General features: G+C 37.5%; 2 protein-coding genes across 2 annotated transcripts in view; both read left to right on the top strand.

Moving 5' to 3' along the window:
• The window catches only part of LOC105445349 (cation channel sperm-associated protein subunit beta-like), a 60,044-nt gene that overhangs the window by 37,853 nt on the left and 4,055 nt on the right, over window positions 1-18,136 (top strand). The window contains exons 12-13 of the mRNA XM_030997933.1: window positions 590-684; window positions 2,691-2,765. Of these exons, the coding sequence (XP_030853793.1) occupies window positions 590-684; window positions 2,691-2,765 (170 nt within the window). The remainder of the gene's footprint in view (window positions 1-589; window positions 685-2,690; window positions 2,766-18,136) is intronic.
• LOC115929129 lies at window positions 4,391-17,328 on the top strand. The gene is made up of 9 exons (XM_030997389.1): window positions 4,391-4,915; window positions 7,811-7,919; window positions 8,539-8,551; window positions 9,298-9,490; window positions 9,996-10,403; window positions 11,051-11,461; window positions 12,644-14,603; window positions 15,369-15,452; window positions 15,951-17,328. The coding sequence occupies exons 1-9, from the start codon at window positions 4,862-4,864 to the stop codon at window positions 16,211-16,213; spliced, it is 3,495 nt and encodes a 1,164-aa protein (XP_030853249.1). The 5' UTR covers window positions 4,391-4,861; the 3' UTR covers window positions 16,214-17,328.

Genomic DNA, 18,136 nt, shown 5'->3' on the forward strand with positions numbered 1-18,136 from the left:
ACTTGCTTAAAGTAATTATCAATTGTTGATGGTACAGTTGATTCTTCTGTGGACCAGCAAACTTCAAACCTTTAAAACTGGGAATGGCATTTACTAAAGTCATATACTGTTTTGCTAAGCACACAGTGTAGACTGGGAAGATTCTTTATTTGCTCATTACACAGCTTTCACTCATTTTCTATCAAATTTGTTTATCAAATCATTTATTAAACAAAATAGTCTCTATTTCTGTCATTATTCTAACTCAGAATCTTGGAATCAATAACGAGGAATGTCTTTTACATGGAATTGGTTGTAATCAATACACAATATGCTAAACGTTGACATGTCTCTAAATTTATTGCAGTCTACAGCTTTTCATCTACATGATATGATGTATTATAATAGAGTGAAATTTGACTAATGAATTTTAAAATACATGTTCTATTAAGCTTGAAATTTACAATCATAATGACAATGGTTTAGGCAACACCTATAAGATTTCTATGTAATTAAAGACATTTTAAACTGTATTCAAAATTGGAAAGTGTGAAAATGTATTAAAGAAAAGTTGTTTTTTCTTTGTGTTTATTTTGTTTGCTTGATACAGCTGCGGATGTAGTATACATGTCTGAGATTGGGAAGGTTGTAGAAATCCCTGTCAACCAACTTCACAGTCCTAATCAACTTGTTATCAAATTCCGGGTAAGTACAAACCCTTTATTAAAATCTCTTGTTTAGTACCAGAGGATCACTTGTCAGTTTAACAATAATCTACAAAAGACAATGAAATAAGCCAATTTAAAAATACTATGTCTGCACATGGGCAGATAAGGACGTTTGTACAAAACTGTAAAACCCATCGAGACGACTGCTGTATTCGTGATCATGAAAGTTGAAAAGTTTCCATATAGATGCAACTATCCTGACCCTGTTCTACAATTCAATAATAAAGAGTGTCCTGCTTTTCAATATTATATGTTCATTTGGCAATCTCTCAAAACAGGACAAGAAGAAATTGGAAAGGCCACGTAAAATAGCACAATGCATAATTGGGGTAGAATTTGCTTCTGTTGAGTCTCATTGTACTGAGCAAATTGTTGATAAGGTCTGTGCAATCATAAAAGACAATACTCATCCACTTCATTTATTTTATTCATTTAATCATTCTGGTATCCGACTTCGCCCCACCTCAACCCGGCTTTCACAATTCAGATATTCATTTGTACCCGACTCTGTTCATAAATTCAACTCACAGGTTAAACGTTAAACTTCTGCGTCGGAAATTAATTGTATGATTTGAAATACCAATGACCAAGGCTTAATTCTGAAACTCATGATTTGAAGTACATGTACCAATGACCATTTTTGTCGCTTCATTATCTTTTGCATGTATTTGTTCCTTATTTCATCCATTTCATTCTATAAACGTGATGTATTTATCTTTTGTAATTATGTATTTTGTTGAATATAATAATAATAATAATATGGATATTTATATAGCGCCGGTATCCACCAGGCTCTGACGCTCATGGCGCTGTACATACATGTATTACTATCACAAAAAATATAACTTTCTTAACTAAAATAAAGTAAACTAAAACAATTACGAATACTAAGTGGCAGCTTATTCCAAAGGGACGGACCAGAATGAGAAAATGCTCTATCCCCCCAGGAACTGCGCGTCTTAGGGACAACTAATAAGGAGGATTGAGATGAACGAAGATGTCTTGTAGGCTTATACTTAACAATCAACTTGATATTGTAGGAAGGAGCAGAGTCATACAAAGAATGGAAAACTAGCAACAAGAGCTTAAAAATAATTCGGTCACATACCGGGAGCCAGTGAAGAGTTTTGAGAATGGGGGTGATGTGGGTTCTACGAGAAGAAAGTGTGACAATACGTGCAGCAGTATTTTGCAGTTTCTGGAGTCGAGAAAGTTGTGTGTTAGGGAGTAGATAGAGAATAGAATTACAGAAATCTAAGCGTGATGAAATAAGAGCATGTACAAGTTTCTCTGTGGTCGAACGACTTAAGTATTTCCTAATAAAACCTAGATTTCTTAGTTGATATCTGACTGACTTACAAATACTAGAAACATGAGTTGACAATGACATGCCAGTGGAAAACAATTTTCTATGTAACTTGTTTGCAAAGACCAAATAAAATATCTTGTATCTTGTATCTTGTATCTTGTTATGTAATACTTTTTAATTTTTTGTCATTGGAGGAACATTCTATGATGCACAGGTTGAAGTATTCTTTCCAAAAGGGCAAATGAAAGGTGTTTCATAAAGTACCACCATCATTTTGGCAGTGATTATTTGAAAGTGGGACTTTTCCATGATCTGTGGATATTTGGGGGTCATTTGGTCATGTACTGTCTCAAAACTGTCTACATGACATAAGCATTCCTATAAGTTTCCTGTACGTTGGAAGTGAAACTATTTATATACATGGCCATTCACATCATGGTTAAAACATATACCTTCAACATTGCTTCACAAAGTAGGCTATACAGGTGTCAAGTTAAGAGATAATATAGATCAATTTGGTCACTTCGTCATTAGTTCGGATATAAAACTGCATTACTGCTTTTCAATGTATGCCAGAGAGGTGCACCAGTTCATACTGATAATTAAGTTCAATGATACATTCATATCAGCATTAGATCACTCATTAATCTGTACTACTGCTTCAAATACTGCAGGCTACACAACTGTACCACTTCAGACTGACAGTCATTGACGGTTTCTCATACTGCAAACTGGAAGATGAGGTTCAGGTGAGCATTGCAATCTAACTCAACAGCATCCATTAATAAAAAGCACAGGCCCACACAAATATTCTTTTCACACTTGTTTTGCTTAGCCCCGTCCTTTGCTTTGCACCTTTCTATCCTTAGCCCAGGACTAAGTATTTTGGTCTTTCACACACGCTGGTTTAGTCCTTACTAAGCGCTAAAAAATTTGTGTCTAAAGAGAAAGTGGGCTAAGCTTAACCCCAGACTATAGGTGGGACTAAACCCCCCCCCCCCTTAAGCCCCAAATATAGTCCGGTTTAAGCAAAAATTTAAACAGTGTGAAACCATAAAAGTCACCTCAACCCACCTACACCTTCTAACACACAAAGCCACCCTTTGTCAACCCTATTACACACAAACCCACCCTCTTCCACCCTCTTACACATGCATCCACCCTTCTCACACCCACATACTACCCCTTACACACAGACCCACTCTCCCTCACATCATCATACAACCCTCTATGAGCCCAACTTCTTTCACATCCACCCCTCTTAACACTCACCCACCCTCTCTCACACCTACAAACTACCCCTAACTCACATCGACCCCTCTTACACAAAACCAACCTCCACCCTATTTCACACAGACCCACTCTCTCTTGCATTCACCCCTCTTGCACACAAAAACACCCTCTAACACTCTCACACACCAACATACTACCCGTTTCACACAAACACACCCTGTAACACACACCACTACAGGGAAATGCTGTCAACCGTGGACCAAGTTTAGTACTTGTGTGTGTGTGTGTGCGTAGGTAATCACCAGCAACCGCGGACCACTCCATAGAAAACTACATCAAACCGCGGACGTACCTCCTATGGGATGATCCAGGTAGCGAGCGCCTCTCCCGCGCAGTCAAAAGGGGGCGCTGTGACATTTCACGATACGCATCGGACTGATCCAGTCGATGTTGCCTACACGCTGTGACATCTAATATTCAAACGCCCCCTACGTCGTAAATTTGATACAGCAGAACCGGTATCGCAACCGTGGACGCTCCCCCATTGCAGGTACGTCCGCGGTTTGAGGTAGTTTTCTATGGAGTGGTCCGCGGTTGCTGGCGTTTTCCTACGCAAAAACACCCTCTAACACTCTCACACACCCACATATTACCCGTTTCACAGAAACCCACCCTCTAACACACATCCAACCCTTTTATACACAAACCCACTTTCACATCACCCCTTTACACACAAATCCACCCTCTAACCCACCCTCTCTCCACCCTATTTCACACAAACCCACTCTCTCTTACATCCTCTTTCACATCCACACACATACCCACCCTCTCCCACATCCACCCCTCTTACACACAAAAACACCCACATACTTCCTCTTTCACATCAACCCTCTCACATTCACCCCTCTTACACACAAACCCATTTTTACACCACCCTCTTACACACACATACCCACCCTCTCTCACATCCACCCCTCTTACACACAAATCCACCCTCTCTCACACCCACAAACTACCCATTACACACAAACCCACCCTTTAACACGCATCCATCCACTTTCACACACATACCCACCCCCCCCCCCCCTTACACACCACTACAGGGAAATAGCATCAACCGTGGACCAAGTTTAGTACTTGTGTGTGTGTGCGTTTGTAAATGGCCGCGAACGTGGACCTTTGTAGGAATACACACCTTCTAACCATGGACGCCCGGCGAAGGTGGACGTCCACGGTTCTCTTTTATCTTTAATATGACTTTTTACGGCTAAACAAGTACCATATCAAATAGGAGACTCGATTGGAGCTAGGTCCACGATAACCGTTAACAAATCTGATACACCGGTGTGCATATCATTACGACCGACTAGGATTAATGATCGGTGGGACAAAATTACTCGATCGGCGGATTTCATTTCCGTCTGCTGCCAGCTTTGGATCAGTTTAGGGGAGTCCCTGTTTTACCTTGTGATTTCAGATAACGCGCGTTAGCGAGGTCTTGACGGGGACGTCGGACTTCCGGGTACTCTGGCCTGAGCTGCACGGGACGCGCCCCGCGGCTTAACGGCGCGGTGCCCGTCTTCTACAAGTAACATTTCGAGTCGCTAGCTGCATGCTGATTGATGGCGATGCCGAAACGGATGGTCAACAAATATCTTTAATTAAAGTAAGTAAAATTATATATTTGATGGAAGAAAAGTATAGAGCTAGGTCTAAATCTGGGACAATACAGTACGTATTTAAAAAAACGTAACACTTTTGACAAATCTGTCAAAATTACTTTTCAAAATAGTCTAGGAAGGGCATTTTTAAACGTGCTCGAGACCTAGCCATAGAGTAAAACCTAGTTTTTTTCTATAAAATGCCACTAAAATAACAAATATTTCTTCTCGCTTGAATTAACATTGACCTTTTTTGTCCATAGTGCCAAAAATGGCTTGCGCCAAATTAAAAGAAGAGGGGAAATAAAATCAGCAATATGATTTTAAGTAGGCCTCTTTGCGAACGTGGACTTTTGCAGGAATACATACCTTCTAACCATGGACGCCCGGGAAAGGTGGACGTCCACGGTTTTCTTCTATCTTTTGTATGCATGCAAAAGAGCAATTGATTTGAATGGGAGTATAATCAGCCTTTTTTTTAAAATGCACTGTTACTGTATTAGAGAAACTGACTGAAAAATGAGTAAAAAAGGGTGTTCATATCTAAAGTAGATTGAGTCGAGATCTAGATCTATTTAGTCAGGAATTGATTTGAATGGGAGTAGACTATAATCGGCTTTTGTTTATATGCACTGTAACTGTATAAATTGGAGAAACTGACTGAAAAATGAGTAAAAAAGGGTGTTCATATCTAAAGTAGATTGAGTCGAGATCTACTTAGTCTGGAATTGATTTGAATGGGAGTATAATCGGCTTTTTTTTTAATATGCACTGTAACTGTATAAATTGGAGAAACTGACTGAAAAATAAGTAAAAAAGGTGTTCATAATCATATCTAAATTGGATTGAATCTAACTTTTCTTAGGCAATAACGTCTTGACACGTACCAGTACGTTAGTTAAAGTTAGACTAGACACATTTCTATCCGACTATGAATTGAACTGATAATGATCCAGTGAGATAAAAAAATAAACATGATCTAGATCGATCTAAACCTGTAATAATAGATCCCCCTCACCTCAGATATAGGCTCTTTATTTTTCATCTTTACCAGCTAGACCTCTACATTAATTTGAGGTGTCTTGGTCGAGTGAATATGTCACCGGGCTGTGGATCACAAGGTCCGCGGTTCAAGTCCTGCCGCGGCACTAATGTCCTTTGGCAAGACATTGATCTACATTTGCCACTCTCCACCCAGGTGTTAAATGAGTACCCAGTAGGATGCAAAAGTTAATGTGGTTTGATTAGCAAGTGGCGCTTGTAAAATGGCGACTGGCTGGAATGCTCCCCAGGGAGCGGAGAATATGCATACAAAGTGTGACCCGGGTATTAATATATATCTGTAAAGCACATTGAGAGAGCCTGTGGTCCTGAAATGCGCTATATAAGGACAAACTATTATTATTATTATTATTATTAATTTCTGCATTTGAATTGAAGTCTGTTTTCGCCATTAGCATTATTGACTACGTTGCACACCACTCTGATATCTGCAGTGTGTTTATCTTCAATCTGACAATGATGAAAAATGAACTTTTACAGATGTAAGAGCTTAGAAGGAACATTACTTATAGACCAGTAGAATCTAGATCCTTATTGAAGCGAAAGACTGCACGATATTTGATGCCCACCTAACAATCACTAGAAAAGGTTGAGATAGATCTCTAAACCTAGTCTAGTTTTTGTTGTTTAGAGTTTGTTTGGCTTAACTTAATACTAGTCTTAAGCATTTATTTAACTTTAGAATCAACCCTAAATCATAACAGTCAAATTTAGGTTTTTATTGTTTTTTTTTCAAATTTTCACCCTCTTTATTTTCCACAGCTAAAACAATGACTATGGATGATCTTCCTCCCCCTCCTCCTCCTCCTTCTCGTTCTTCTTCGTTGTCTTCTATTCCGTCTTTTACATCAAGCAGTTCAAAACCTTCCGATCCATCTCTTCATCAGTCTACTCAGTCACTGCCCTCACTTCTTGAACTTTCTATCTCTGATCTGCCTTCTTCTGCTCTCCCCAGCATTGGTCTTTGCCCTACTCCATCTTTTCATCCCTGTCATCCTCCATCTTTTCATCCCTGTCATCCTCCATCTTCTCTGCCCCTGCATGCTTCTTCTTCTGCAAATGATGATCCACTACATGGATTGTCTTGTCAGTGCTTTGTCTTCTTTTTTCTCCATCTCTTGATCATTCTTTGTTTTCTTTACATTATCATGGTCGTATCGTATCTTTTTCTTTAAATGTTTGTCTTCATCTTCTTTGTCTGTGTATGCATGTTCTGAACGTAATGTTTCTATCCCTGCTATACTAGCTATCCATTTTCTTCTCTCCAAAAGAAATATGTTGAGGTGAGCTATTAAGTTAATGAAGTTATCGTCATTTGGACAGTAATTGCAATATTACATACCTCATTAAGTTTCTGCATTCACATCATGTACACATTTTTATTGACTAGTTTGTGAAGAAGAATAGAGGACACTACAATGTGATTTAAGAACATTTCCTAGATTTATATGTACAAAATCATTACAAAATATTAATTTACAAATTAAAGCTTGTAAAATACTTCTTGTACATGTATTTTATGTTCCTTTTGTTGACAGTAACAAACTAAATTAAAGGTAATCCCAGTTAGGATTTGGATCTCATTCTGGTCATCAAAAGAGCATCTGAACTCTTTGCAAGGTCTGTCATAAGTCCATGCATGCAAGCTGGCTGGTTAGAATTAGCAGAGCAATCCTGCTTCCACAGTATAACTGTCACGGGCTAGATATATGACTTAGGCCTACATGCAAGAAAGAATATCAAGGAAAGATAGTCATGAAAATTGCGAATGGTCCTTAGACCAGACCCAACTTATGATTTACATGCATCACCTTCTCTTGTCTTCTTTTTATCATTAGATGACAACCAGACGCCGCCGTGTTGCACCGCATCAACAGGTAGAGAAATGGTGCAGGGCTGAAAAAGACCCAGATGGCTTTGAAATAAAGTTTGTGAATGAGACAATAGGTGGGTGAAATCAAAATATTTGATTGCATTAACTCCCAGAGACGATTTTATTTTTATTAGACATGCATATATACGTACATGTATTACAAGTGATCAACGAATTAACTGTAATTTGGAGCTGGGATAAAGTAGATTGGAACGATTTCTATAACAGTTTTAACTATTTGTGATACATGTACATGTACCTTAATTGCAATTAATTATAAGCCAGTACAATTATTAAATGCAAAGCTTTGATTTCACAAAATTATGGTTCATAAGTTAGTAGATTTAAACTTCAGAGCAGCAGAGTGAAGACAAATGTAGTGGATATAAGAGGGCATAGATGGCTTTATGTGGAATGCTTATGCCACCCAAATTACGCATTTAATTCATAAAACTTTGTTGAACCATTTTAACAGCTAATGCCTTACGAAGCCGAACTTTCCAGACTATTGTAAGGAATATTTTTGTAAGCTTTAGAATATAAAATATCATGTGTACTCCACTTCAGGTCATGGACTATTCACATGCAAACACTTCCAGAAAGGTGATTTTCTTCTAGAATACAGAGGGATTTTCAGTGAGACATTAGATGCAGATGAAGACAATGACTACACATTTCATTTTCTTCATACAGGTGTGAACTACAGGTTAGTAAAGGTTTCTTTAATTTCTGTTTCAAGAAAAATGAAAATAAAGAAAACTACAACTATGTTATTTCATCAATTTGTTACCATACTGTATGCTGCTATTTATATTTCAGATCAATTATAGTGACTTGAATTATTTGTGTTCATGATTTCTGCAATGATACCATAAACATTTGTAGAGTTTTTTTTAAGAAGATATGATGGAATAGGTGTGGCCTGTGTGCCTTATCAAAGTATTTAAAACCTTTTCTGCAATGATGAATATGAGCTAGACCATGCATGTGATCACGAAGGGTAATATGTAGCTATAATTTGGTGGAATAATGATTTACTTGCATTTTGTATGTTATTCTCAAGTCTTTTCAGAAGAGGGTTCAAATTTGGGCAAAAGAATCACCCTGGTACTGAAAATAGTGGGGGTCATAGTTTTGTATCGATCAACCAAAAATCTTTTCATTTCCCCCTCTCATCGTAAAATTCCGACGTTCTATTGATAAAATAGGTCACTTATAAATTTCATGCCATTCTTCATTAATTGTACTTGCCAATTAGGGCTGGAAATGCCAGGGCTTGCAAATATTTACAACAACAAAAATACTGGTATGTATTAGTTATAACTTTTATTTTGAAATATGAGCCTTAACTCTAACATTTGTACACAGGTCTATTTGAGCTGTATTTTGTTCAGTATAGTTTCATGCTACCTCTAAGCATGCAATCTTTTTTCATTTATCTTGCGACTGCAGCATTGATGCATCTGATCCAGAGGCGGGGTTAGGCCGTTGGATTAATGATGATCATAAGGCACCAAATTCTGTAATGAAGAAAATCATCCTGCATGACTCAAGTCCACACCTGTGTCTGTTTGCATGTGACGATATTCAGGTGGGGGAGGAAATACGATATGATTACGGCACTAAGGATTTGCCATGGCGGCAGGTACGATATTACACTTTGTTTTATTTTGTATTTACTGGTGAAATATGAACATTATACAGTTTTTGCAAAAGCTAATTTACCACCTCCATCATTATTGTTATTTCCATTTACTATCGCACAATGTTGGACATTAGTTTTCCTTGATGCCCTTATTCCACGCTGCCCTATACTCTATCAATCCTTGGGCCTTTTAAGGAGAGCACTTCAAAAACTTTCAAAAAAAGATGATGAAAAAGAATATTATATAATTACTTTGTACAAGTGGTATTCATATATTTATGTCAATAATATCATACAACTCTAGAGTCGATAATTTAAATGTACGCTTTAGGTGACTGTATATTCTCCAGCACTATAATTTTTCTTATACGATATTGAGATTTTGCAAATAATGATATAATGGAATATACAAACAACTATACAGAAAACGTCACATCGCTCTCATGATAAACATTTGCTTCATAGTGTATCCAAAATCAGACTCATGTATTGATTTAAATTGCAGCCTCCCACACCAAACGTCATGCCACACACTAACATCAACGTGCAGGAAACGCCTAGCAAGAAGCTGCCGACACCCCACAGCATGGACATTGTCACCTCTACTACCACCAATAAGCTGCCCTATATGCCAGATGCAACATCTAAGCCAGCATCACAACCAATCATGAACAACATCAGCAACCAAAGCTCTCACCAGTGTCCTATCCAAGGAACACCATCCACCAGTCAACTACTACCCCACTCTCAAGAGGGTGACACACCAACATCCGATGATAATGGGACAGCTAGGCAAGAGGTATACTCCCTGAGTAACAGCATGTCTTGCAGCCAGGTTGATGCCTGCTATAACCCGGACTTAGATTCCCCAGGTGTCATAGATGGAAGTGAAGAGGGACCAGAAGGCCTAGATGTATGTATTTCTAAAATGTTTTGTTAATTAAGAAGAATGTTTTTAATAAATTTCCTTGCATGTGGGCAATGATGTAAACATACTTAGGGCAAATATTTACTTGCCTATACACTACAAATACATTCTTTACCATAATGAGCAATATTGATACAGTAATAAATACCCAGGAATGTGAAAGTCCATGTTTGTTTACTTAAATTAGCAAGTCCATATTTGAAGATTTTAAATCACACTAATTGAAATTTAACAGTTTAGAATACATGTAAATGAGTCCATGTTTGTCGTATTAATTTAGCAAGTCCATACTTGAAGGTTTTTTTTTACCAGTACACAAACAAATGTGTTGTTTGAAATAAAATTAGGTGGACCATTGGAAATTTGTTAACTTTTCTGGGGCTATAAGGAAATAAAAAACTATTGTGCCAATTATTCTTGATGATTTTAGGCTTTCACCATACATGTACAAAATCTGGAGTACTGCAGGTATGCTGATGATATTGCGATATAGCCATTAATGCTTTTCATATGTTTCATATAGGTTTTCGGCATGCAGCAGCCTTAAGACAAAATGTTATATAGTTGTCACAATAAATGTTTTACTTCAGAGTGTATCAGAAACTCAACTCAAATATTAATTTAAATTTCAGACCCAATTGCACACACCAATTGTGGAGCACACCTCCAGTAACATGCAGGAAACGCCTATAAACAAGCTGCCGACACCCAACAGCATGGACATTGTCACCTCCACTACCACCAATAAGCTGCCCCATATGCCAGATGCAACATCCAAGCCAGCATCACAACCAATCATGAACAACATCAGCAACCAAAGCTCTCACCAGTGTCCTATCCAAGGAACACCATCCACCAGTCAACTACTACCCCACTCTCAAGAGGGTGGCACACCAACATCCGATGATAATGGGACAGCTAGGCAAGAGGTACACTCCCTGAGTAACAGCATGTCTTGCAGCCAGGTTGATGCCTGCTATAACCCGGACTTGGATTCCCCAGGTGTCATAGATGGAAGTGAAGAGGGACCAGAAGGCCTAGATGTATGTATTTCTAAAATGTTTTGTTAATTAAGAAGAATGTTTTTAATAAATTTCCTTGCATGTGGGCAATGATGTAAACATACTTAGGGCAAATATTTACTTGCCTATACACTACAAATACATTCTCTACCATAATTAGCAATTGTATACAGTAATAAATATTCAGTAATGTGAAAGTCCGTGTTTGTTTGCTTAAATTAGCAAGTCCACATTTGAAGGTTTTAAATCACACCAATTGAAATTTAACAGTTTTAAATAGCTAAGTCCATGTTTGTCGTATTAATTCAGCAAGTCCATACTTGGAGGTTTTTTTTCACCAGTACACCGGCCAACACATGTGTTGTTTGAGGAAAATCAAACCCCTTTATTTTGGGTGTGGTGATTAATAGGTTTATAGATCAATGCATTAATAACTGTTTTCGGAGGCGTTATGTTTTTGGGTTGTCCGTCTGTCCGCCCGTCTGTACGTCCGTTCTCATGATCGCGTTATCTCAAGAACCGATTGATGGATTTTCTCCAAACTTGGGTCATGTATGTATCTTGCAAAGCCAATTAACTGATTAGATTTTGGGGTCACAAGGTCACAGGTCACAGGGCTCATTATGTATGCATACAAAGCTTGTGATCGCATTATCTCGAGAACCGATTGATGGGTTCCCGCCAAACTTAATTCATGTATGTATCTTGCAAAATCAATGTATGTATCTCGCAAAATCAATAACTGATTATATTTTGGGGTCACAAGGTCAAAGGTCACAGGGCTCATTATGTATGCAAAAATAGCTTGTGATCACATTATCTCAAGAACCAGTTGATGATGCACCTATGGTATTATTGGTGTATAATATTGTACTCTTTTATCTAAGCTGGCAGAAAACAGTCACAATAGGCACAGTTTGATCTTGAGGATTTTGCAGGGTGGGACTTTAACAATTAGGGTCTAGAAAAATGCACACAAAAAATCTTTAAAAACATACATAATACACATTAAGATAAAACAGTTAATGGTTTGTTGATCTATCGTGCAGACCCAGCATAGAAGTAAACATGCATGTCAGGGGACCTATAAAACATAATTTGCCTTAATAGTGTACTTACATTTGACCAATTCAGCAGGAGATATTTGATGTTTGCTTTCTATATGGACTCTAATTTCAGTTTCTCTTACTGTTTTTTTTTCAGGCCATGTCAGAGGTGTCAGACCTGTCGGAAACTACTACAGATCTAACAGATGATTCTGACCCGGATTACATACCGGAATCTGATGATGATGTTGGGGAAAGGGAGATGAGTCCTGTCATTCCTATCCCTGGATCTTTTAATATTCATCGTGGTTGTCTACCCACTCATGAAGATGAAGCATCAACCAGTGAGAATCATGTAGACAGCACCTCAAAAGCAGTATTGCATGCCTGCAGTAGGTCTTCAGGGATACAAGTGAATGCCACAGCAAATGGAAGAAGCAAAAGCTGGGATAAAGTCCAATATTGTCCTTTCTGCATGGAACCTCAGAAGAAATTACCTCGCCATTTACAAACTCCCAAACACAGAAACGAACCACAGGTGCAGAAATGGCTTTCTAGTGAAGACCAAAAGGATAAAGTGAGGCAATTGACACTAATGCGCAATTATGGAAACTACCTACACAATATCTCTGTCCTGAAGAAGGGAGTTGGAGAACTCATTGTTGTTCATAGGCCAGCAGACAAGTCAGATCCATCAGATTACGTTCCCTGCTCAAACTGTTATGGTTTTATCACGAAGACAGAATTGTGGAAACACAAGTGCAGCCAGATACTTGATAGTATACCATCTGGGAAAACAAAGAAACGAGGAAAAGTGCGTGCTGCCAAAATGCTGCTACCAAATACTCCTGGGGTGGATACGAGAACCATTGAAATCCTGTCGAACATGATCGATGACAATATAGCCGCTGTGGTCAGGTCGGATGACCTAATAACTAAATTTGCTGAGAAGTTAACCATGAAACATGGACATAGCAGAGACCAAGAGAACTATATCAGGCAACGGTCAAGGGAGCTAGGAAGAATGGTCCTCGAGTACAGATCAATGACAGGGGAGACCAATGTCGATCTTGCAAGTCTCATACGTCCTGAGAAGTTTGTTGCAGTGACGTCTGCTACAAAACTGGCTGCAGGATTTTGTGCTGAAAACAATGTCTACAAAACCCCCAGTCTTGCATTAAAGATCGGACACGGTCTGAAGACTTGTTGCGAGATTCTACAAGGAAAAGCCATTATGACGCAGAACTCTGCCATCAAGAAAAGTTGCAAGGCATTCTTGACCCTGTATGACCTTCAATGGGGGAGCTATGTAACTCACCATGCACTAAGAAGTCTTCAAGAAGGAAGAAGAAATAACCCAAAGTTGTTGCCACTTACCGAAGATGTAGTCAAATTTGCGAAACATCTCAAGGGAGAAATGCATGCAAAATTGAATGGGCTTGAGAAAGAGAGCAACACCAACAGAATTGCACATGAATGGCATAATCTTTCTGAAGTACTGCTGGCACATATTGTTGTCTTTAACAGGAAAAGACCTGGAGAGGTCTCAAAAATGACCATGCAAGATTATGAAAATTGCTCGCAAGGAGAAGGTGGTATAATTGATGGTGCTCTCAGCAAGTGGGAGAGAGCACTTTGTCGAGTTCTATGGAGAGTCGAAATCGTTGGAAAACGTTTGAGGACGGTGCCTGTACTTTTGACAACGACAATGAAGAGGGCAATGGACTTGTTGAAAGAGAGGAGATGTGAGGCTGGCATCGAGGAGAGCAACACATATGTGTTTGCTGGATCAGGGGAAGGGCACCGGAGAGCATGCGATGCTATCCGTGTCCATTCCACCAAATGTAATGCTGAACATCCAGAACATCTCAGAGCAACACATCTGAGAAAGCAAATTGCCACTGTAGCCCAGATTATGAATTTAAAGGAAAATGAGCTAGATGTCTTAGCTAATTTCCTTGGGCATGACATCAGAACGCATCGGGAATACTATAGACTCCCAGATTCAACAGTGCAACTGGCGAAGGTTTCAAAAGTTCTTCTGAAGATGGAGAGGGGAGATCTTGAAGGTCTTGCCAATAAAGGACTAGAGGAAGTGCAGTTGGATCCCAGTGAAGGTAAAGTGCATAATATTTTCTTTTGAATTCTTCATGCAAACTGCAAAGAACGACTAGAGTAGAAAAACGTGCAGATTTTGTTTGCTTTTATTTTCATAAATCAATAATACATAATACATAGTGTAAATTGAATAAAAAATATGGCGGATGGCCCATTCCAGCTGTGTATCAATATAATACCGCTGTTCTTCCATGGTGTCCTTAATGAATACATGTACATAATAGAAGCAATCAAAGTAACACAAAAAACACAACAACAATGTATTGAACATAAACATGTATATTCCAGCAATTTCAAACTAATAAATTTGATTTTCTTTTTCATATTCAATATATCTTTATAAAAAGGGATACAGAACCGTAGGAACCTTAACAAAGAAAAAAAGTAGATGAATAATTAAGATTTTTTGTGGGGGGTGCATAATTGGCGATTTTGTGCAAGACTGTTTGATAGATGTCCAAAAGATTGAAAGAGAGAGAAATCTGCATGCATCTGGCGTGAACTAAGCATTGTAATCATGTCGAACCATGTTGTGTTCATAATGAATTAAAATGTTTATTACTGAAACTATAAATTAATTATATATAAGACATGCATGAATTTCATTCCTGTTGTTAGTTTGTCCTAAATAATTCTATGAGGCTAATTCCTTTCATGTAGAAAAATACTTTTTCAGAATATTTGTATACACATAAAAACACTGTTAAGGGCCTGATATAACATTACTTATGCTAATTATAAATATTTCTTTTGATTTTTTGTAGAGTACATCACTGATGCCGAGTCAGATTCTGAGGGTGAAGATGTGCAGTCTGATGATTCACCTTTGGTGACTGTGAGGACAGAAGGTATGTTAAACAAGAGAAAGTCAAATCCTAGTCAGTAGCTGAAAGCCAGTGGTGCATATAGTTTCTTTGAGTCAGGGCTGCTTTAATTGATTGAATTATGATTGTTAGAATGCAGTTGCACTATTTGAACGTTTCATTATTTGTCCTAACAAAAATAGAACACCCAGTACTTGATGAATCGACCGAAGCATATTTTCTTCACATATACTTCACACATATATATATATATATAGAGAGAGAGAGAGAGAGAGAGAGAGAGAGATTTCCTGTTAATACAACATGTAGGGTTATATTATTTTCCACCAAAAAATGGTACTGGGTATTTTCACTTGAATAATGTATACATGTAGTTCTAGTTTTATGTTTCAAGACAGTTTCACTCTATTCTATCTGGGAGCCAAAGGCATGGACGTAGGGCTATATGTGCTGTTTTGTCTCAAAATGAAATATATTTTCTGATTGAAGGTTTAAAAGATATATATTCTCCTTGGTAAACAGACTGTAGTGCCTACTCTGGGAAATCAAAAAGTCCTTCTGAGAATCATCCAATCAGGAAAGTCTGGACTTTGAAAGAGAAGACAACTGTCGCAGACCATTTGGGCTCATTTCTCCTAAGACGTACCCTACCAGGAAAGGCACATATTTTGAAACTCTTCAATGCAGAGCCACAAACCTTTCGGGATCGATCTTGGACCAACGTGAAAGATTTCGTTCGAAACCAGATTCGGAAGAAGGATGTAATGGGATTCTTGAAGATGTAAAGTACATTTATGAATGCTCATCATGATACATATTATATATACCTGTAGACATTGTGACATTTCTCCCAAAAGAGGAGGGGAAGGGGATGTGGCAATGGACTTATCGTGTCAGGCTGTTGCCAAATGATTTGTTATCATTGTGTGCTTGTACATATATGCAAAATAATTGGGGCACTTAAGTTAGACAGAAAAAAGATATGTTTGTTGCCTGACTTGAAATTCGGCAAGATCCCTTCTCCCTCCTCCCTTTTGGAATTGATTTGTTAAGTTCATACATGAAGGTTTAGGTTCAGAACTGATGATATACATGTACAGGAGAAATGTGTAATGTATTGTAATGCTGCTCATGTATGCATTATGAGATTTTATCAAACCCTAAAGACAAAATTTATTGTTGATTTTTTTTGGAGTAGATAATGCAGTCACTAGTTAAATGTGGGATACCCTCAGTTGATTTCATTGATTACTTTAGTTCATACGTGAAAGATTCATATTATGGAAGTAGTCTGTATGTCCTGTTTCTTTTGTGATTCTATTTAAAGTTGAGACTTTGAAAATGTGTAGTCACATTTAATTGGGTTTCGAGAAATGTTGCACCAACAAATAGATTTCCTTTTGTTTATGTAAAATATCTACAGTCGGTATGGAAGTTCATGTAGTGTAGCTCTATTGAAGTAAAAAGCTATCGAGTGAAAAACTGTTAATTCAGCAACTTGGTGACATGACTTTGCCCATTCATTATATGAAGGGTGATGGATGGAAACTTCATATAAGAGAAGCAATAATTATAGGTATATAGAATATTTCATGCTCTTCACTTGAAATCTAAATTTATATATTATGGTTTCATTTGTTCTAGATCAGTATGAAAGAAACAAATGTTCCCTAACAGTTTCATCATTTGGTTTTTAATGAAAGTTATATAAATCCTCTCCACATAATATATGTACGACTTCAACATTATTTTGTGTAGATAAATGCGTTTAATAGCAATTCACCTCATTTAATTGATGCAATTGATTTAAGCACTGTAGATTTCAAAGATGTAATATGGTATAAATGAAGACTGTATGTATACTGTGTATGAGCAAGGAATTTAAAGACATAAATTATGTCACAAGTATCGTTTTATATTACTTAAAGCACATGGATCATATTATGTTTAATTTCTTTTTAATCAGTAAACTAGTTTTCAGCTTTATCAGTATGCTGACCAGGATTTAGGGGCAAAGAATAAACATGTACAGTACCTGTATGTCAACGCATTATAACGTTTATATATATGAAAATAATCATCTTAAGTTTGTTAAAGAGGTCCTCATATGCACTGGGGCTTTTAGAAATATTACAACAAATATGGACGTCCTTTATACTACAGTTGTGGAGTGAGATAAAATGCTAACAACTTGATAGTAACAAAATTACTTCACTCTGATTGACAGATCTAATCTAGATCTCTTGGTAATTGGTATATTTAATGATAAAAAAGCCATAATTTTGAGTAAAAGAGATTATTTTATAAGTCTAGAATAACTTTAAAATTGTTAGAGATATGTTATCTTTCAGTTCAGTATGAAAGGAAACAGTTGGTTCCTTGAATTTTTAAGTGTGAATCCCACATTTATTTTGTAGTTCAATATATGCTCTATGACTCAAGTCATACAGTTTGTTATTGCACTTTCAACGTTAGAATTTTGGGCTAAAATTGTTATGTGTTATGTAGTTCTTTTTACTAAAAATATAATGGCAGTGACAGATTCAGACTGATTTACACGGAACAAATAAACTTGTTTCTGTCTGTATAGTCCTAACCCTGCTTAGCTAGGGTGGGGGTTGGGGGGGGGGGTTAACAATTTAATACAAAGGTTCTTACATTTTCAACAACAACAAGGGTGTAATTCAGGCTCACACAAAATATTCTTG

This window comes from Strongylocentrotus purpuratus, unplaced genomic scaffold (genome assembly GCF_000002235.5).
Source record: "Strongylocentrotus purpuratus isolate Spur 01 unplaced genomic scaffold, Spur_5.0 spur5_scaffold_4, whole genome shotgun sequence".
Taxonomy (NCBI): domain Eukaryota; kingdom Metazoa; phylum Echinodermata; class Echinoidea; order Camarodonta; family Strongylocentrotidae; genus Strongylocentrotus; species Strongylocentrotus purpuratus.

What these genes read in the sequence shown, in the direction of transcription:
- LOC115929129 (XM_030997389.1), top strand. Translation starts at nt 4,862, where the DNA reads ATGCTGATTGATGGCGATGCCGAAACGGATGGTCAACAAATATCTTTA. An exon ending in AACAAATATCTTTAATTAAA is followed by an intron (nt 4,916 to 7,810) that starts GTAAGTAAAATT and finishes TTTTATCATTAG; the next exon opens with ATGACAACCAGACGCCGCCG. An exon ending in AGGGACCAGAAGGCCTAGAT is followed by an intron (nt 10,404 to 11,050) that starts GTATGTATTTCT and finishes TTTAAATTTCAG; the next exon opens with ACCCAATTGCACACACCAAT.